Genomic DNA, 22178 nt, shown 5'->3' with positions numbered 1-22178 from the left:
AATTTTTACAGATATATATTGTGAAAAGTGCAACATAATTGGTCATGTTTTATATTTTTGAGGTGTGCCAAATTTGATAAATTAAATATACCGTCACCACCAAGACTTTGATCGAGTGGTTAATATCCTTGTTTCTGGAGATAGAAGTCAAAAGTTCAATTCTTACTTTTGCAAGGGAGGATGTCCTTTCTAGCTTAGGTAGAACTTCGAAGCAGACCATCATAAATGATATTAGGTCCCATAACCCATGGAAAACGATGTTGGGTTTGTAATATATAAATCAGTTTAAATACTATCCGTATCCAAAAAATTACATAATACCTTATTGTATACCAAAAGGTCGATAAGCATTAAGAAACAGTTCTTACATTTTCTTGGTTTCTCTACTTGAATTCTCAGGCAAACTGGATCTGAGTCTTGAAAACAAGTTAAAACACACCTCTTTGGTGCATTTCTCGAAACCCCTTATGGATTTGCTTTCTTATTTCCCTTGTGAGCTAGTGATCACATCACACTTTGTAGTAATCAAGCTGCATATGCAAGTCCCTTTAGCAACCTAAGGCTGCTAGATCAATTCTAGATTCATGGCTCACAGTTGGAAACAATTCTACAACTGGCTATGTACATCTAACTGAATATTAAAAACCCATTGGACCAATCCCTGTGTAACCACAAACAAATGTTAGCATAAATGGAAAAGTGCGCGCACACACATATACTGCACAAAACTTGGGTGAGGATCGAGTTAATTACCAGACGTTGGCATTTGCATTGGCATTGACATTGGTTTTGACATTGGCGTTGGCATTGGCGTTGGCATTGACATTGGTGTTGGCATTGGTGTTGGCATTGACATTGGTGTTGGCATTGGTGTTTGCTTTGGTGTATGCTTTGGCAACCTCATTCCTTCCGGCACTGGTCCATCAGTGTCAATCACAACGGCATCAGAGGTCAAAAATGTTTTTGCAACCGATGCTGCATGCTCTATGCAACATCTCACTACTTTGGTTGGGTCTATTATACCAGCAGCCATAAGATCTTCATACCGGTTGCTTGCAGCATTGTACCCATACTTCATGTCATTGTTACACAATACCTTCTCTATTACAATGCTACCATTGATGCCAGCATTTTTGGCTATTCGTCTTGCTGGATATTCCAAAGCTCTTTTGAATATATCTGCTCCTATCTTAATTTTACAAATAAGCATATATTTTTAGTAACGACAATGATTAGTTTGATTACACATTATGAAGTATGATAATGTACTGATAATTGTAGTAATTACCTTCTGCTCTTCATTATCCATAAGCTTTTTAATTTTGCTTATAGTTAAAGATAGCCTCAAAAGACAACAGCCACCACCAACTACAACTCCTTCCTCAATAGCAGCCTTGATTACAAAAAATTGTAGAAGGGTCAGAGTAGTAATAAAAAGTCAACAAGTTGACCATTACTAAGTCAAACTACCTTTGTTGCATTTACAGCATCCTCCATCCTTAACTGTTTGTCCTTCAATTCAACTTGTGTTTGAGCTCCAACCTAATTATGCATTCATAATACTCGTACCAATTATTAAGAGCGCACACACAGTTTTTTTTTTTTTTTTTTATCAAATTTAAGGTCCATCAAGCTTACCTTTATAATAGCAATCCCTCCAGACAACCTTGCTATCCTTTCATTAAGAATTTTTTTATCAAAATTTTCTTCTGTGTTCTGCAGGCTAAATGGTTCAGAGTTCATGGCATTATAGAATTAGAAGAACATGTGATCCCTTTGATCTTAAGACTGTAAACTGACTTTTATGGTCAAAGTAAATAACTTTGACTTCTGAACTTGATATGGATTTTTAAAACTCGCAAGAAAATTTCGAAAATACTTGGTAAATATATAGGGGCATTTTCAACCCATTTATCTATGATAACGGATGGGTCAACTTGAGTTTTAGCTCATTGATAACGCATCAAAGGCAGAATGTTAGCTGAAATAAACAGGTCAAATGAAAGGAATGGGTTAAGTTGGTCTAAAGTCGTGTAACATCTATTCGAAGCCTACTATGTCCTAAGCTGACTTACTTTAAATATTTACAAAATACAAAAGGTAACATAAAAGTTGGTTTTGACCCATACATAGAATACCTGTTTTGACCTGAATTCATTTGACCTGTTACCTGGCCTGCCTATATTGCAGACTCAAAAAAATACTACATATTAGAATATGTGGTTCACCTCGACCAGCCTTTGGATTTGAGTGACCCTTTTCTTGACAGCTGCTTGAGTGCTCCCATCAGTAACTATTAGGGTAGAGTCTTTAGTAATGACCACTTTACTTGCAGTCCCAAGCATATCCTCTCGGACCCTTTCAAGTGTCAAACCTGCATTATCCCTAATCACAGTTCCTACAAAACCATGGTTTGTCATAGTTAGTAAGTCAGCATTAGTCAACATATGCAGTTGATCTAATCTAGACATTTCACTCATTTCTGGTAATTCCCTAAGGACGTATATGAACAACTGGTCATACTTGATAAAAGAAAACCATTAAGACATAATAATGACTACCTCCAGTCAAAATAGCAATGTCATCTAAGTAGTGGCTCTTGCGCTCACCAAAGGCAGGAGCTTTAACAGCTGCTGCCTTCAGTATGCCCTTTAGTTTGTTACGAATTACTGGAGCCAGAGCTTCCTTCTCAATGCCCTCTGCAATTATCACAATCGGAAAGGCGCCTTTAACTGCAATGTCCAAAATTCTATACATCTCTTTCGGATTTGTAATTATTTTGTCAACCAAAAGCAACTGCAATCAAAAAAATTCCACACCTTTATATTTTAAGACGACTTTAACTTTTGATCATTTCCTCAAGTTTTTACGAAAATGTAATGCACTTGTTACTTTTTAAAGTGAACACTAGTCCAAGTGAAGTCAAAATCAAACTATAAGTGTTTTTGCAAATGCAGGAGTAAAATCAAGAAATCTTACCTTGCATTCTTGAAATTCTACTTTCAAAGTTCTACGATCACTGAAATATTTGGACAGATAACCACGATCATATTGCATCCCCTCTACTATCTCTAGAGTGTTCTCAGCAGAATTTCCTTTCTCAATAGTGATAAAACCGTCCCTTCCCACTCGTTGCATAGCTTCAGAAATCATATTTCCAACTTCAAAATCATTACCTGCACTAATGGTGGCAACGTCTGCGAGCTCATGATCCTCAACCTACAACGTGCATTTGAAATTTGACTGCCAAGTTTAGGCATATTCAGATATATATTCTTGTTGGGCATAAAATTTGAATAAATTTCTTCACAAGAAATTATCACCTCTCTAGACATCAACTTGAGTTCTAAAACTAAGGCATCTGCAGTTTTTTGTATTCCTCGTGATATTTGTATCGGGTTCATGCCTGCAGCAATAACCTAGATAACTTCAAAAGTTTAGTTCAAGTCTCGACATCTCTACCTTTGAGGATATATATTCTTGATGGATATATAAGTTAACCTTTCGTTTTGTACCTTCACACCTTCAGAAATGAGGCCATGGGCTAGTATAATGGATGTGGTGGAACCATCACCAGCTAGATCATTTGTCTTTGCACCAGCTTGCCTCACTAGTTTCACACCAACATTCTCTAGAGGATCTTCTAGTTGAATCTGCACAAATCATCAAAAGAACAATTACTGTTTCTACCTTTTCAAACCAAAATCAGCAAAAAATATCGGTAACTGGAGTCAAAGAGTCATTAAGGCGGTATCATTTGAGCAACACATTCAAGGCTCAAAAAGTATGAGCTAAAATGAATGACTTCCTTATGCCGTTCAAAAAAAAAAAAAATGAATGACTTCCACTGATCAGGTTATACACCTAAGAGGGCAGGCCTTTGACTTAGATGTACATAACCTAACCATGGTATCGCGTGGCCGTTTGCAAAAATTTCCCTGGCCCCCAAGATATCTGCCATGGAAAGTTCAACTTGATAATGCATGACTAGGCCACCGCTACCCCCATGATTTTTAACATAGAATCTCTGAGTCACATTTTGGAACCAATGCAGGACAGCTTTACGCAAATAGTTACACAAAATCGAATATTTATAAAGAAATAAGAAGAAAAGATATTGAATGAACCTCTCTGAGAACAGTTTCACCATCATTAACAATCTTGGGAGGACCATACTTGTTTTGCAACACCACATTTCTACCCTTTGGGCCTAAAGTAACTCCAATTAGCTCAGCCACCTTGGTCACCCCTGCCTACACCCGAACCGCATTCCATTTCACCAAAAAATACAAAATTTCAAAAAACAAAACATTGAAAAAAAGGTGTACTACTGACCAAGAGCTTGGTTGTGGTAGAACCATCATGATTAAAGTGGATTTCTTTAGCCATGGATGTAATTGGGCTCATTGATTTAGTAGCAAGTTTTTTAACTTTTCGATTTTGTAATGATATTGGACAAGATATTATAGATATAGAACATGACATGTTTATGTTCCAAGTGTTTCTTGAAGAAATTGTGGAAGGATAACGTGACTGAAAGAAAGTATGGAAAGTTTTTGTGGAAATAAAACAATACTCTATTTATTATCTGTTAGAAAGAAGTTGCTTTTTGGCGCCTTTCGAAACTTGGGCCTTTAAATGGGCTTCTAGTTTTAAGGTGTTTCTAAGGTTAAGGCCCAATTTATATATAACAGTTGTTATAATTAAACTTGAAAGTTTGAACAAAAGTATAGACAAAGTAATCATAACATCATTGTCTAATAAAAATTCAAATGTTTAAAATAATCATTAATAAATTAATATTTTTCACATGTTCTAAAATAATCAGTAAGTTGTTTTTATCTTGATTAGTACTGACACGTACGTGAGCTTTCGTAAGACCACTAATTAGTAATTAATTAATTACCTTTTTTAATTCACATAGTGAACCCTTTCATCGTCCTATAAAACACTTCCATTCATCATCGGTTTTCCTCACATTTTCATCATATCTTCAACAAAACATGTCACAAAATCACAACTTATTAGCTCAAACATATGAAGATTTTTGGTGTAAGTTTTCCTCAAACTCACTTCATGATTTCCATCCAACATGTCATCAACCTCGAATAGTATCAAGCAACTCGAGTACTTCGGATGAAGCTGGTGATCAAATGAACATCATCAATGAGAGAAAGCTAAGGAGGATGATATCAAACCGCGAGTCAGCTAGGAGGTCAAGGGTGAGGAAGCAAAGACAGCTTGACGAGCTATTCAGCCAAGTGATGTCACTCAAGAACGAAAACCATGGGCTCATGGTTAAACTTAACAAGTTGTTGGTGTCCCATGAACAAATTATTCAAGAAAATGTCAAATTGAAGAAAGAAACACTAGAGTTAAAAAAGTTGCTTAGTGAAGCTCAACTTAATAACACATACACTACTTTAGAAGATTTAGGGCACTTTTTGGGATATAATCTTGATGAGGTTGTGCCTACTTCTTGCACAAGTGATCATCTCAAGGCTCAGTCGTTATCCCATAGATCTCATGTTGGCTCTAATACCAACGATTCGTCTACTTTGCTTCGATCTGTAATCGGTTGATCATCATTTAGATTGTACTCACTACAAGAAAATTGGCTTTTGACGACGACAAATGTCATTGTCATCCCTAAAGGCCAAAAATTGTCGCCCCTAATTAAAGTTTTTTGTTACTTTTGTTCGGTGGTGCATGTAATTGAAAACTATATTCTCAATGCACACATACATTTGTCACCAGCCAATAGACACAAGATATATATATATATATTTGAACTTAATGTTCTTGTTTATCTAGATTTCAATTGTATTTGGTCACGTGATGCAAAATAATATTTTGTGCATTGTATTTGCTAAAATAAAATATTATTCCAACACCCCTACTGTAGAATTTAGAAAGTATTGATTAAGTGTATCACGATGGATATATGTGTGTTCACATGTCCTTATTGTGTTATGTGAAAGTTATAATCGTATTAATTAAAACGTGTTGAATTAGAAAAGTGAAACAAGATGTACTCGTAATATTTTAGTACATACATCGATTAGATCATAAAATTAAAACATAACTTTCACTTAAATGTATGCAATCTAACTAGTATGCTCATGCATGCTATTATTTCAAAACCTTTTATGTAGGCCCTTGGGTACTTAGGTGGTGTTTAATAAACTCTTAATTAAAAAGTTATGACTTAATTTTAGTTGTTTTAATTCATTAAGTCAAGAAAATATGTTTGTTTTTGACTTAATAAACCAAAAAATAACTATATTGACTTAATCTATACAGACATTGTATATCCATTTAGTCACTTTCTCCATTTAATCACTTAAAACAAACAAGCCCTTAGAGGCCTTGTATAAAAGCCTTAATTACAATATGCAGACCACAAAATCGATCACTAACAAAACTACTTATCTATATACATATTAAAACAGTAGGAATCCTAGCTTTCTAAAGACATCTTCAATTTAAAGTTATTTTTTAAAATTGACACATGGGATAAAAGCTTATGTGTCATCTTTATAATTTTTTTACAATATTATTTAATAATAAATATCTCTAATATATGTTTTCAATTGTAAAACTCGATCACTTTCAAATTACAATATATATTCATAATAAATTCACCATTTTATTTAGTTAATAAAATCACAACCGCAACAGAATATCAAATGATTTGTTAAAATTTATATGATTTCAAGTAACAAATGTTATAGTTAACATGATAAAATCTAAAGGGTTTTAAGATTGTGAAAACTTTCTTTAAACTGATAAATTATCATCAAAAACTACAAGTTAAACGTATGAATACATGATGCCACCACATAATATTTAGATGAGTTTTTATCAGTGTATATAAAACGCAAAAACAAATTACTAATAATTGTTGACATTCTAAACTTTTAGCCGACTTAATTCAACTATACTTTTAAGCAACCACACATCGTGCGGGTAAAAGACCTAGTATAATATAAAAGCTTTAGAAAAATGTTCAATTAATATGTTAATTATCTATTGATCTTTAGCAATAAAACCAATGTACCAATAAAGGCAATTTGATCTCCCTTGGTAAATATAACTTCTTCGTTAAATTAAGACATTTGTGATAAAGTCGTCAAAGAATGAAACGAGTAGTCGTAAATGTGAGAAGACACGTTTGTTTTAATTATTTACTAGTTAATCAACTCGGGTAAACCCGGACATGTTAATTAAAATTTTAAAATTATAAAATATATATTAAAAAAATATATATATAATGTTTGTAATTAAAGCGTTATGACTTGATATAAATCTAATAACTCAACTAACACAATAACTATATAGTTAATAAATCACTAACATAATAATAATTTTTAAAATAAAAATAACTATTGCATTAATAAAAAAAAGACAAATATTATCTAAGAGAGATTTTTTTTTCTTTATATAAATGATTAACTTGATATAAATCTAATAATTCAACTAACACAATAATTATATAGTTAATAAATCACTAACACAATAATAATTTTTAAAATAAAAATGACTACTCCATTAAGTAAATAAAAAAAGACAAATATTATCTAAGAATGAATTTTTTTTTTCTTTACATAAATGATTAATACTTTTATTAAAGATGTAAAAGGCTTTTTCTATTTTATAAATATGATATCATAATTAAATAAAAAAATTTAAGGGGATTTGCCACATCAAAAACTTTCTAAAAATATTTATAGAAAACAATCTTGTTTTATTATATATAGAAATTTATACTTCTAGTCCTTTAAAGCGTCATCTTTGCCTTATTCGATACATCGTAAAAAACTAACCGGTTGGCGTTTTAGCATTTTTCTATTATATATAGACGCCAAAAATCAAGCGACATTATTGTTAGTGATCGAGATGTTGGCTAAAATAAAATAAATGTACCTAGCTTGTGAGGATCGACTTTTTAACTACTCCTAATTCATCAACTTGTTACTCCGTATATATATGTTTAGAGACTAACATATACATCTAGCTCCACTACTTGTATAATCGATTACTTAATTAATTCAACTCTTATCATGTTAAAATTAACATTTACCTTTTTCAACATATATGATATTGATGAAGGAATATTAATATTCACGAGTCAGAGAGCACTTCCAACTCTACTCTATCTTTAAGATGACGCCACATATTAGCGATCTTAAAAATGTATATTATTGGTTAGATTTGGCTAAACCTTTTTGTGCCTACCATGTACGAGGAACGAGGTTGCTCTAACACTGTCCACATACATATAATATTATATATATGTTAACTAAGTAATTGGATAAATTAATGTTTCGGAGCCACCTAATTAAACTCTCGTGTACGTACGTTATTGTACATTTGTACCTAACTACCTAAGGCTATATTTATTATATCGGAAAATTAAGCATATGATTATAATATTTAATTTTAATTAAGCATATATAATTGGAACTAGAAAATCTTTATACTCCGAATTAATTTATAGTTGCACGTAATTATGTGAAGCTACTTAAGGTATATTAGCACATTACTCTCGCAATGCGATGATGGTTGTCTCGCCGATGGTGTGATGATGGAGTGACTGTTGGTGGCGGAGACGTTGTCGAGTATTGATGTAAAAAGTTAATGAAAATATTGTAAAAAATCAATGATTGATAGCAAAGTCGGCTTAATACTAATAAATGGATAAGCAGCCGCTTTGGGCCCCTATTTTTCCTGGATCTCCATATTTTATAAACTGTAAAGTGAGCTTAGTATACATATATTAATTTGGCCATTTAGGCTAATACTATCATGAAAAAAAAAAAAAAACTTAAGCGCCTATTAATATATTGCTATCCCTTCAGGAAAAAAATACGTACCTTTTTTTGTTTTGTATACTAACTAGGCCTCCAAAATAGAGTTCGCTTTAAGGCCATTTAAATATTTAAGCCGACATTGATTGATAATGTAATAAATTATTAATGTTAAAGGATAATGTTGATAAAAATATTTTAAAGGATGTTATGTATAAATATTACACAAGTTTCAACATCACCAAAAATAAAAAGTTATTTCTTTTATAAAAACTATTCACAGCCAATACCAATCACCGCCATCATCATGTTGTCGCTAACATTATTGCCGTCGATCCGGGCAAGTATTCGTCTAGTATTCATAAATCAAAAATGCCTTTTTACGGGGCATGTTATAACATGTTTTCCAAATCACAGTTTTGGGAATTAATACAAAATTTAATTTGGAAACAAGTACAATCTCATCAAACAACTGCATAGATTATGTAAGCAACTTGTATGATCGAAATATGACCCTCTGATTAAATAATAGAATTAACTAATAAAATATAATCTTTTTTACAAGTATAGTACTAGATGATAAGGTAACAATGTCAAATACTATCTTTAATTGGATATAAAAGCTCATTGTTAACATCCGTGCCTCATACGGGTCATATTATTAAGGTTAATTATTCTTAAAGCAATCTTATTTGGATAAATTAGTAGGCAACTTTTGATTAATTTTACCAAATCTAGGTTCTCCCAATTGTTTACAACCACACATTTAACACCAATTGTTCTTTAAAGGCACACTGATCGAGTATGTAAAATATGTTTCTTTATATACGATCGAAAACGCTACTAATAAATAGTATACTTTTCCATTTTTAGGAGAATGTAAAACTATATATGCCTACAATTTAATATATATAAATGGGTTACATAAAAGGTTAGTGATCCATTTGTGACAATTATATTACAGTTATATATATCTACTACTTACAACGTAATGTAAAAAAAAAAATTCTATGATGTTAAGTGCAAAAATTACGATGGTTTTCTAATTTCATTTGTCCAAAGTCATAGAGTACACATTTTCTATTCTTATCTTTCTTTTTTTTAAAAAAATAAATAAAAACACTACAATAAAAATGTCATTTGTCCACACATATTTTTCACACTTTTAATGAAATGTGAAAAAAAATCTATAAATTTGATGCAAAAAGTTTACATAAAGAAATGTGGATAATTTTTTAAAGTTATAATTTCTCACACTTATATATGTATTATATAAAATATTCAAAATTAAAAGTATAAATAACTTAAAGTTATAATACTTGTAAATATTTGTCGCCGGCGATTTGCCGGGGCTGTTGTGAATGAAGTTTACTTTCAAATAAATAAATAAATAAATGAATATTTTCACATTAAAAGTATGAGAGTTAATTTGTAACACTTGGTTTTTTTATGCTCCTCTCGTTTGAAGAAATTTGGTCTTATTATTTTACCTCAACATTCACAAGTGTGAACATTTTTTCTTTACATTACAAGTATAAAAAATTTATAACTTTTATATTTTTTCAAAAGTTAATGAAAAAGAAACCATCTTTCTGCCTTTATTTTCTCACCTATAAATCAAACTCATCTAGATATATAATCACTTATTTTAAGGTAATAATGGAAAGGAGCTAATTAATCTACAATGATAAACACCCTTTAATTTTCTATCAGTTGGACTAATTAAGTAATTAATCGCTAAAAAGTAACCAATCGCAAAGCAATGGGACTTGACAATTAAGGTTTACAATTACATGTGCTAATTTGTCGCATATGTGGAAGATTTTAATTTAATAATCCTTAAAGATGAGATAGATGGAAGCCAGAGTAAGTATTCTTGAATTAATTCAAGCCACATATATCCAATCTATAAATATTGTGACAAGTAGAATGCTTGTGCCTACCGTATCTTTTAAATCAAACCTAGCTCAACCATAAAAGTGGTCTAGTTCGATCATCTTACTTAGTTTCTCCATTACCGACAAGAAACTTGCATAATCTCTATTATATGTATTAAAGATTTATAGTATAGCTAGAAAGCAACGAATACGACTGTTAAATTTGCTCTTAATTACTGGTATACATCAAGACTCGAATTTATCTTGATTAGGCAGATCGAGACGACTTGTGTGTTTATATACGTATGCATAGGTATTCAAAATATTTTGACATTATTGGTTTTTTATGGAGGGTTAGGTTGTAGTGTGATATGTGCGATAATACACAGCATTCGAAATTTAAGATTGAGTTAGTCTGATTCAATCCAATAGTCAATAGCTAGTCTAAATGGGCTTATGGCATTAGCATTAATTTGTTAAACTTATCTTTATCTTTTAACAAAAAAACGAGAAGAATTCAACCTAATAAAAAAGAAACCTGATTAGAAATTTCGTACTTAAGAAAATAATATTACACGAGTTGGTTAGAAAGTAACTCGATTAATGACAAAGCTAACCGGTAGTGACAAATTCATTCTTAATCGATCATACAGATATGTAGTCTTTTTTGCATGATCCCAAAATGAAATTTGTATACACTATATAAACCATGTTTTAAATGGTCAAATTATTGCTTAAAAAATTAAAGGAAAAATCCTTAAAAGGTTAACATTTTTATTCAAAATTTCTAATAAGAGGAACCTATTTAATTTTTGACTATTAAAGGGCTTTCATTTTTAAAAAGTTTTTGATAAAGGTAATGTCGTTAGTTTTCGTCGTTAGTCACCAGTTAATTTTTGACGTGAACATCTGATTTGAAAATAAAAGTATATATGATTAAATTACAATCTGATTTGAGGTAAGGCTATCTACACCTCACCCTATATATACACCGACATCAAAGTATTGGGACCCAAAACACGTAGAAGACGACACTGAGTGTTTACCCACTTACTTACTCTATACTAAAGACAACATAGTGTAATATCCCATTTTAATTATGAAAAACAAGTAAATAAATTCTTTATTTATAATATATAAATATATATATATAGAGAGAGAGAGAAAAAAACATGAGTATGGGGCTGTTATGCATCCAACTTGGGTGAAAAACCCCTCACATACCAATATTTTAATATTTTGAATAAATGTTTTGCCCCCATAATTTTTATGGTTTAAAAAAATGTATGTGAAAGGTTTTTCACTCAACTTAGATATCTAATAGCCTCATATTCTCTTCCCCCCACATATATATATATATATATATATCTACTTAGTGATGAATCTAGAAAAATAATATGTAAAAGGCATTAAAAAATTACAATTTTGTTGATGTTCGACAGAATATAAAACCCAAGAAAGGACTGCCTTTGCGAAAAGCCGAAAACCAAAAACAAAGTAAAATTCTTTTGTCTTTTGCGGCTCCTCCACTCACGGTAGACTTTCTCAACCGACTTTGTTATTTCAATTTCATAACAAAGAGTTTCATAACTCTTTTGTCTTTTTGGATTATAGCCCACGAGCTCCACCAAGGGCAGAAGCCCACGCTATCACCTCTTTTTTTTTTCTTTGTGTTTGGAAGCCCACGAACGCGACCAAAGTTCCTTCCAGCTGAACCCAAACACAATTTCTTCCATGTCATATAATCTTGAGCTTTGTTCTCATTTGACTCATAATATGTAGTACAAAACTTGAGTTAAAAACAACTGATTTTAAACTTTTTGTTATACTTCGTCGTATATGACCTATAATTCAAGTAAATCATTTATTAAGTATTGAAAGTCTATAAAATAAGCATCTAAAAATAAAATGAATGATATCGCATAAATGAATATGTATAAAATAGTCGATATCAATCATTATTCTGCACAATACGTGGGATGAACATATCAAACTAATAACATTTTAATGTTTTATAATACTATATACATGCATAAGTATTGATAACACGTATCAAATATTTATATGATTATCTATGAACCAATAACTCTTTACAAATGATATTGAAAAGTTAAGTATATTTTTAAATGAAAAGAATGTAGAAAATAGATGTGAATCATTACTCTATTCTCGCATTGAAAGCGATTATGAAATATTTCAACTAAGTAAAAAAAAAAAAAACAATATGGTGATTACTTTCAATAAACGCCGCTAAAAAGATGTAATATCACTAAGTGTAACATTCGTGACTTTTGAATTTTGACCCGTTGACTAATTGTACAATTTAACTAACACTTGTATTTAGTAATTTATTTGATGTCATTTTAGAAGTCATTTGTGTGCATTGAGTTCATATGATGTCAATTGATCATTTTATTCAGCTATACAATGATATACGATGTTTAATGGACTAAAAATATGAAATGAGACCATGACCCACCCAACCTTATCATATTTTACATTTCTCTTCCTCCCTTCTAAGGCTGGCAATTTTGACACGAAACCTGTTAACACGACACGACCTGTTCTTAACAGGTTTTGTGTCTTAACAGATCCGGATCTGTTAAGACATTGTCTTCACAGGTTCGGACCCGTTAGACAGGTTAAAGACATGTTAACATACACTATATCATATATTATTATTATTATTAATTATTAAAACACTAAGACATAATATATGAAGTAGTAAAAATGCACCTGACCCACTTTTCTCGTTTCCTTACCCACCCACTCTTTATTTCTCTTTCTTTTCTTACTTATCTTTTCTTTGACCAAATCTTCTCTTCCTTACACAACAACAGATCTCATCTTCAATCAAATCTCAAAATATATGCATACTATTTATATCTATATATCTTATGATAAGATAAAAAGATATTCTTTGAGTAAATATCTCCACTATTGAAACCAGATTCTGGTAGACCCGCTAGTCGACGGAGATATCGCCACCTTATCAGCGTCGTGGTTTCGATTGGAAACAACAATCACCGTCTTCTACAGTCTACACCACCAAATCGCTCTTTTTTTTTCCTTTATAGATCTACGCTTATTTTTCTTCATCTCTATATTTTTTCTTCATCTTTATATTTCTATAGATCTAGGGTTTATATTTTTATGAATCTGAAAATGTTTTGAAAAGATGCGTTTCAGCGTTTGTATAGATTCTGGTTTTGGTATAGATTTGTTTGTATATTGATCGGTTTTGGATATATGTATTTATGTATACATCTCTAGATACATCAATTTAATATAAATATAAAGACATTATATGTATACAAATATGAATATATGTTTACATCCCCTATAAAGAGAGAAAAAGTTTAACAGGTTTTTTAACATGTTTTTAACAGGTGTACCTGTAGTTTTCGTATCGTGTTCGTGTTTGAAAAAATTGACACGATTAGTTAACAGGTCGTGTTCGTGTTTAACCTTAATATGTTCGTGTCTTAACAGGTTCGTGTCTTAACAAGTCGTGTCGAACCTGTTATGTCAGCCTTACTCCCTTCCTAAAAATATGAAACGGGACCCATGACCCACCCAACCTTATTCTATCCTATCTAAAAATATGAAACAAGACCCATGACCCACCCAGCCTTATTCTATCCTATCCCACTTAAAAATATGATGATAGACTCATAACCCACCCAACCTTATCCTATCCATTTCCTTATCTTTTTCTCTCTCTCTAATAGTTATCTAATAGTTATAAGAAGTCAAGAACACACAAAACTCTCTCTTTCTCTCTCTCTCTGAAATTCTTGCTCCAACACCATTGTTTCAAGTAAGATTCGGGTATATTCAAGTGCAAGAACTCATCCTAGAGTTCAATCTCGGGTTTGACACTTTGGTAAAAGTTTTGGTAAGTAATTTCTACCTTAAAATCATCTTTATACTAAGTCGATGTCTGTTTGTTTTTTTTTTTCAAGTGATCGAACTTATTACTTTATTAAACTTTTAAAAGAAATACTATCAATCTTGAGAAATTAATATAGACATCATGTTTAATTGTGATGTATTTGTGTTTTGTCTATTTCTTATCCATAATAAAAACTGAAGTTAAAATTTTGATAAAATTTTTCATAGACAACCCAAGAGACTAAGATAATAAGAGGATTGGTGTGTAGAAGTTGCTTTCAAGGTGGTGACAACCTGTAACATATTCGCCATTATAGGTTAGTCATCCCTTATATTTGTGCTTTGGTTACTCATGTACACCCACGATAATTAAAATTATTTATTTCGATGTTATAATAATTATTTTTTTTTGAGATGATCTATGTTTTAATATATTTACATATTATATTTGAAATGGTTATTTAAAATTTTAAATAAATAAATAAAGGATTTCAAATTTTGGGGCGTTACACATAGGTTCATTATTAGCCTCTAAATGAATTGTATTTACGATCTGATTTCGAGTCAATTTTTTGCTAAATTTGCACTTATTGATATGAGACGATCTAGATTTGATATTTACATATATCTATTCTATACTTCTGCTACATGCGTGCTTTTGTTCGCGTTCACAACGTCCATAATTATGACAATGAGTATGTGAGTAACGTACGTTGTCAAGTCAGGCTAGGTAGTATATTTTTCGCTTTCACTACTTTAATTTTTTCCGCATATTAGTGTTACTAATAAGCTGATGAAAGCACAGAATGTAGAAGCTAGTTAATACGTTGAATATAGTTGTGATAATGTTTGTGACAAAAGCAAAGAAAGCGGAGATCGACATCCGTATGAAGTCACATATATATTGTGTGTGTGTGCTTGAAATTAATTGGTTTGTGTGTGTTAAGTTCATATTTTTGTTTTTTGCTCATACTGAATTGGTTTGAACTAAGAAACGAGTTGCTAAGTACTAAATTGTAGTTCTCGTTGATAATTGTAGCGTATATATACAGACTATACAAATAGAAGCATTTGTGCTATGTAAGATTCTTGTGAATTTGGTACCAAAAAGAAAGTACTCATTTAAATAGTGCTTAAAGAAGCAACCATTGGGGTTGAAACATCGAAATGTCGGTTAGGTCACTTTGTATAGGTGGCAATGCAACGGGTATTCGGGTTTAATTTGGATAAGACCGTGTACCCTTTCGTATTAGATAGTTTCTTACTAGCATTTTATTTGTTTAATTAATATTTAATTCCACTAAAAAAAAAGACAACGTATGCTAGACCTTTCGCTTTCGAATCGCGATACGAAGCTTCAAGCGAAATTCACCTTTCAAAAAAAATTAAAAAAGTAATATTTAAACATTAGGTATGAAATGAGCAATATCGAGCAAACGTTACATACCATTTAAGTAATTAAGAAACGTGAAAATACATTTTTACCCCTCAAGTGCAAATCACGTGGGGGGTTGACGGTCAACTAACGTTGTTTTGGTCTAGTTATGGTCCGAGTGGAATTTTAAAACGTTGGGTATTATCCATGTAATAACTAAATGTTTGATATGAAACCGGCAATATCAAATAAATGTTAGATACCATTTAAGTAATTAACTTTAACAATTATATAATAAGAGTATAATTAACTAATTAAGTACTTCTCATTATAGTTCAATAGTTGAGCACCAGCTTTATGTGCTGGAGGTCTCGAGTTCGATACATGAGAAAGACAATTAAAGGAATTTCACATTTAAAGTCCTCTAGTGAAACAAGTTTGAGTCCTGTAGAGGGGACAATGTTTTATCCAAATTAAACGTCGTGCCTTCAGATGGTTTAATTGAGGGTTTCTCCTCCTAGCTACTAGGTATTGAAGGTGAGAGGGCTCTCTAACATGAACTTGGTTAAGACAACGTAAGCTAGATCATCTGTTACGAGCAAATGATCCACACATTTCAAAAAAGAATAAAAATATAGTAAGAGTATAATAGGTTTCTGGCGTTCAAAAAAGAAAAAAAAAGTATAATAATTTGATGTAATACTAACAGATGAGTGGGCCTTAAATTGAGAATCTACTTATCTACTTGGACTTTGGAAGATAAAATTGGAAGACATGTTTTACTGAGGCGTTTTGAATCTTTTCATTGGCAGCTAATGAAACCGAGACTTACAAATTAAGTTAGGTCTCAAGTGATGTTTTCTAAAATAATCACAAAAATTATAAAGTGTCAGTAGTGATAGATTGTCCTGGGCAAAGTATGTCAAGTCCTCTAAGGGGGGAGGGAGTGGGTGCGAGGAAGGGAGTGCGGGGCCGCGGAGTAACACCGCCGCCGGTGAAACACCGCAGGAGAGAGAAAGGTTTTTGGGGGGGAAGAAGCCCGCGTGGGGGGAGAAGGAGAGAGAGAGAGAGGTGGGAAGAGAGAGGAGAGTCGTGATTGGTGGAGAAAGAGAGGGGGCCCACTAACGGTTGTTTCATTTTTTTATAAAAAAAAAAGTTCCATGGAAGCTTTATATAGATATATGTATTTATATATGTGAATTGTAGAAGAAGAAGCATACAAACAGATCTGACTTTTTTTTGTTTATGTTTTTATTTTTTGTTAATTGTATTTCAGTCCCTCTAATTTATCTAAAAATTATTTTACTTGCGTTTTAGTCCCTGTAGTTTATTTTTAGTTGTATTTCAGTCCTTTTGTAATCAAATATGTATGTTTTGAACTTTTTTTCTTGATTGTATTTATATATAAACTTATTTTAGTTTATATAATGTAGTATTAAAAATAAATAAAAAATAAATGAAATAGTATTAAAAATAAATGAAAAAGAAATAATGAGGTGGAGATGGAGATGGGGGAAAGTGCCGCCAGTAATTTGGGGAAGATGGGGGAAAAGTGGGGAAAATTGAGGTGGCAAAATCTAATTGGTTAGTGGTGGGGGAAGAGGGGTGACCACTCCCTCCCCTTAATGGAGCAAGAAGTTTAGACCAAGATGAGATATGTATACTATTTATGCTTTATTTCAAGCGTATAAAGTTGAAGTCCGATCAGAATAAGTTTGATATTGCCGATTTTGTAAACAACTTCCACGGGAAGTTTGAAAAGGGGAAACCCAGATTGCTAATCACATATTTGTTGATGATATTCAGGAATTAAGTATGAAGCAGTTAGAAGTTCGATCAAAGTATTCAAGGCATATCATATGGCATGACAGTGTTGGAATATAATCACGTAAAATGAACGTATGTCCGAAAAGTATTTAAGCCTACGGGGTCACACCTCAACGTGAATGTTAATATAAATTAATTAATATATTAAATGTAATTTATTGATTAATTTGATCACGAAAATCTAACGGGGGTTCATTAAAAGAGTTAAAAGTTAACGGTACTTAATTAACGGACTTAACGGAGAAGAGTTGGAATTAGGAAACAATTAGGAAACTTCCCTTGTTTGGTTTCTAAGGGGGCCGGTCGAACTAGGGCCTAAAAACCCTACAAGACTTGGTCATTAAGTTTCCTAAACCTATAAATACAAACCTATGTTATTTGGTTTTTCACACAATTAAATCCATAGGGTTTTCTCCTCTCTTTCTCTCCTCTCTCTCTCGACCGAAACCAAGAACCCCAAGGGTTTTGGGTTTTCGGTTTTACATAGCTAGGAAAAGGTGTTTTCGGGTTAGCTAGGTTTTCGGGTTTAAGCAAAGGGTTGTTCGTGATCAAGTACTAGCATACAACGTTCCACCGTTGAGTGTGCAATCGTAGAGAGGTTAACTTAAACCTTGTTTTGTCTTCAATCTCTACATATTAAGGTACACATTCTATTCCTTGGTTAATTAATTAAACTACATAGATCTTGTCTTCCGCTGCATGCTTTGTGATATGTTGTGATAATTAGTTATAAAACACAATAGACAGTAGATTATGTCCAAAGTCATCAACTTTAAGGCTCTTAGAGCTATGTACTTTCAAGATCATTTGATGTACAACTCAGTGAACCTCAACCATAATTTGAGAACCCATGCAGGACTTCACAATCTCTGGAAAAGTTCGGTTGAAACGATCTGTCACTTCTTCTCGGGCCTGTAGATGAAATGGATGAGGCCAACACCCTTGAATAGCCCATACTGCGTCTTTTGCTTGGTACCAGGAAACTATTAAAGAATTCTGCCGAAATCCCTATAACATTGTTTTGGTCTGTAATCTTGAAACAACACATCATGAATCAAAAGTCATGGATGGCGGATCTCTTATCTCTATAATCAATGTAAAAGGCCTAGACTTTGAGGTAAGTTCCTAAATATAGTATTTTCTTTACATTGTGAATTTCAGAATACTAGAGTTAGAAGCCCATGTTCCATAAAACTTAAAAATCAAAACTACTTTCTAACTATGAGTCCCTGATGACGTAATCACTTTGATTTAGCTCTTAAACTTCATATTCATATGTAATCAATATCAATGAAACTACTAGCAATCTACATAAGTCGTTGATCTATTATATCATGTATGTTGGGTTTTATAACTAATTATCACAACATATCACAAAGCATGCAACGGAAGACAAGATCTATGTAGTTTAACTAATTAACCAAGGAATAGAATGTGTACCTTAATATGGAGAGATTGAAGACAAAACAAGGTTTAACTTAACCTCTCTACGATTGCACACTCAACGGTGGAACGTTGTATGCTAGTACTTGATCACGAACAACCCTTTGCTTAAACCCGAAAACCTAGCTAACCCGAAAACCTTTTTCCTAGCTATGGAAACCGAAAATCAAAACCCTTGAGGTTTTTGATTTCGGCCGAGAGAGAGAGGAGAGAAAGAGAGGAGAAAACCCTATGGATTTAATTGTGTGAAAAACAAATAACATAGGTTTATATTTATAGCTTTTAGGAAACTTAATGACCAAGCCTCATTCGACCGGCCCCCTTTAGAAACCAAACAAGGGAAGTTTCCTAATTGTTTCTTAATTCCAACTCTTCTCCGTTAAGTCCGTTAATTAAGTACCGTTAACTTTTAACTCTTTTAACGAACCCCCGTTAGATTTTCGTGATCAAATTAATCAATAAATTACATTTAATATATTAATTAATTTATATTAACATTCACGTTGAGGTGTGACCCCGTAGGCTTAAATACTTTCCGGACATACGTTCATTCTACGTGATCATATTCCAACAACTCCCACTTGAACTTGTAACGAATGAAGGTAATAACATTGCTAAGCATCTAGCAACACCGCAATGCTCCCGAAAACATTTAAGTACTTGTTTAAATGGTTAAGACATTTATTATCCCTTTGTTCAGATACCTTTGTTAAATATGAATATGGATCGAGATCATTTCATCATTTAACGATTATGTTTCTCATTTCATAACTAATTAATGATTACCAAATATAATCGAGAACAATCTGGATTTATTTGGGCACGACCATGCAAACATCTTTAATCAGTCCCAATGAGGGCGCCAATGGTATCATACTTCAATTTTCAAATCGAAGGAACAAATCCTATATTGACTACACGTGTCAGTCATCATATTTCACGACGCTTTCTGAAAATAGCCCTTTATGTACCCCCTTATACAGGTGAGTTAGAACTACATCTAGTAAGTGCGATTCATATATGCTGACCTACTTGCATCTCAAGTCAAAGGAACAATAAAAGCAACCATTTATGAATTTCACTTATGACGACGATCCATAAAGCGATAACTCGTTAGTGGGGTAGTCCGATATGCATCCGCTATGGATATCATGTGAGTTTGGTGGGATCCATCCATTACATATTCCAAGAATATAACCAATCATTCACATTCGTCTTTGTTTAATTATATTCCCATATAATTAATCGACAATGGACAATTTAGAATATTCGATAACATATAAAATATTAAACGAAATATTCAAGGATTTAAACATGCAAATATAGGACACAATTTAATATTGAATGAAATCAAACATATCATGTACTTTATTTCATTATAGAAAATATAAATTGTTTAACATCCCTTATCCAAATACCGAACAACAGATTTACATGAAATAACTAGCTAATTTAAGTCCTATGCCATCGGCATGCCTTTCAAGCTTGGGCCTAGACAAAGCTTTCGTGAAAGGATCAGCTAAGTTAAAATCTGTGTGAACTTTGAGTAGATTGATCTCTCCTAGTTCGATTTGCTCTCGAACATAGTGATATCGCCTAGCATAATGTCTGGCACCTTTCTGAACTCCGGGTTCGTTGGCAATGATTAATGCACCGGAATTATCACAGTACAAATCAGTGGGTAATTCATTTGAGGCGATCACGTCGAGCCCGCTAATGAACTTCCTTATCCAGACTGCTTCCATTGCGGCTTCTGAGGCGGCAATGTACTCAGACTCTGTTGCAGACATGGCGACTGTGGTTTGCTTCTTGCTTTTCCAGTCCACAGCTCCTCCGTTTAAAACGAAGACGAATCCTGATTGAGACTTCGTGTCATCTTTATCAGTTTGAAATCCAGCATCACAGTATCCGGTCACTTTGAGCTCTAAGTCTGGATTTCCTCCATACACCAAAAATATATCTTTAGTAGCTCGTAGGTACTTTAGAATATTTTTAACAGCAATCCAATGGCTTTCACCGGGATTCTGTTGATATTGGCTCACGATGTTTTGCGCGAACGCCACATCGGGTCTAGTGCATCTAACCGCATACATAATAGATCCTACAGCCGAAGCATAAGGGATTCTACTCATACGCTCTACCTCACTAGGCGTAGAAGCACCTTGTTTGATAGATAAACTAAGTTTTTCTTGCATAGGTATAGACCCACGCTTAGAGTTCTCCATCTTGAATCGCTTCAAGATCTTATCAATATAAGCACTCTGACTTAGTCCAATTAATCGCCTTGATCTATCTCGATAGATTTTGATTCCAAGAATGAATGCCGCTTCTCCTAGATCTTTCATGGCGAAACACTTTCCAAGATGGGATTTAACATCTTGCAACATTGGAACGTGTTTTCCTATGATTAATATGTCGTTGACATACAAGACAAGGAAAGTAACATTACTCCCACTAGCTTTGCGATATACACACGGCTCATCGGGATTTTGAATGAAACCAAACTTTTTGATTTCTTCATCAAACCGTTTATTCCAACTTCTCGATGCTTGCTTAAGTCCATAAATGGATCTTTGAAGCTTGCATACTTTGTTGGGATGTTTCGGATCAATAAAACCTTCCGGTTGATCCATATAGACTTCTTCATCCAAGTAACCATTTAAGAAGGCAGTCTTAACATCCATTTGCCATATCTCAAAGTCATAGTACGCAGCTATGGCTAAGAGAATCCTAATAGCTCTAATGTCCGTGACTGGAGAAAAGGTTTCCTCATAATCAACGCCAAAACGTTGAGTATAACCTTTCGCCACGAGACGAGCTTTATAGGTGTGTACATTTCCATCCATGTCAGTCTTCTTCTTGAAGATCCACTTACACCCAACGGTCTGAGCATTTTGTAGAAGATCAACCAAGCACCAGACTTGATTGTCTTTCATGGATTTCATTTCCACA

At 32.7% G+C, this 22178-nt stretch overlaps 2 protein-coding genes and 1 long non-coding RNA gene across 3 annotated transcripts; 2 read left to right on the top strand and 1 right to left on the bottom strand.

The window, feature by feature from the left end:
• Positions 1-248: 248 nt before the first annotated feature.
• On the bottom strand, positions 249-4534 carry LOC122585152 (ruBisCO large subunit-binding protein subunit beta, chloroplastic-like). The gene is made up of 12 exons (XM_043757261.1): positions 4336-4534; positions 4128-4253; positions 3516-3653; positions 3324-3419; positions 2980-3219; positions 2562-2796; positions 2229-2398; positions 1639-1716; positions 1471-1542; positions 1289-1393; positions 754-1189; positions 249-661 (listed from the first exon to the last, which is right to left on the bottom strand). Exons 1-12 carry the CDS (start codon positions 4483-4485, stop codon positions 639-641), a joined length of 1869 nt encoding a protein of 622 aa, XP_043613196.1. The 5' UTR covers positions 4486-4534; the 3' UTR covers positions 249-638.
• A 469-nt stretch (positions 4535-5003) lies between these two features.
• Positions 5004-5582, top strand: LOC122592053 (basic leucine zipper 43-like). Its single transcript, XM_043764267.1, has one exon. The coding sequence runs from the start codon at positions 5004-5006 to the stop codon at positions 5580-5582; it is 579 nt and encodes a 192-aa protein (XP_043620202.1).
• An 8891-nt stretch (positions 5583-14473) lies between these two features.
• Positions 14474-18851, top strand: LOC122597878. The gene is made up of 3 exons (XR_006323488.1): positions 14474-14585; positions 14810-14898; positions 18640-18851. It is a non-coding gene; the product is annotated as an uncharacterized LOC122597878 (long non-coding RNA).
• The last annotated feature ends 3327 nt before the right edge of the window (positions 18852-22178 follow it).

Source organism: Erigeron canadensis, chromosome 1 (genome assembly GCF_010389155.1).
Source record: "Erigeron canadensis isolate Cc75 chromosome 1, C_canadensis_v1, whole genome shotgun sequence".
NCBI classification, from domain to species: domain Eukaryota; kingdom Viridiplantae; phylum Streptophyta; class Magnoliopsida; order Asterales; family Asteraceae; genus Erigeron; species Erigeron canadensis.
The sequence above is the reverse complement of the archived record's forward strand: the minus strand, read 5'-3'. Positions and strand labels throughout refer to the sequence as shown.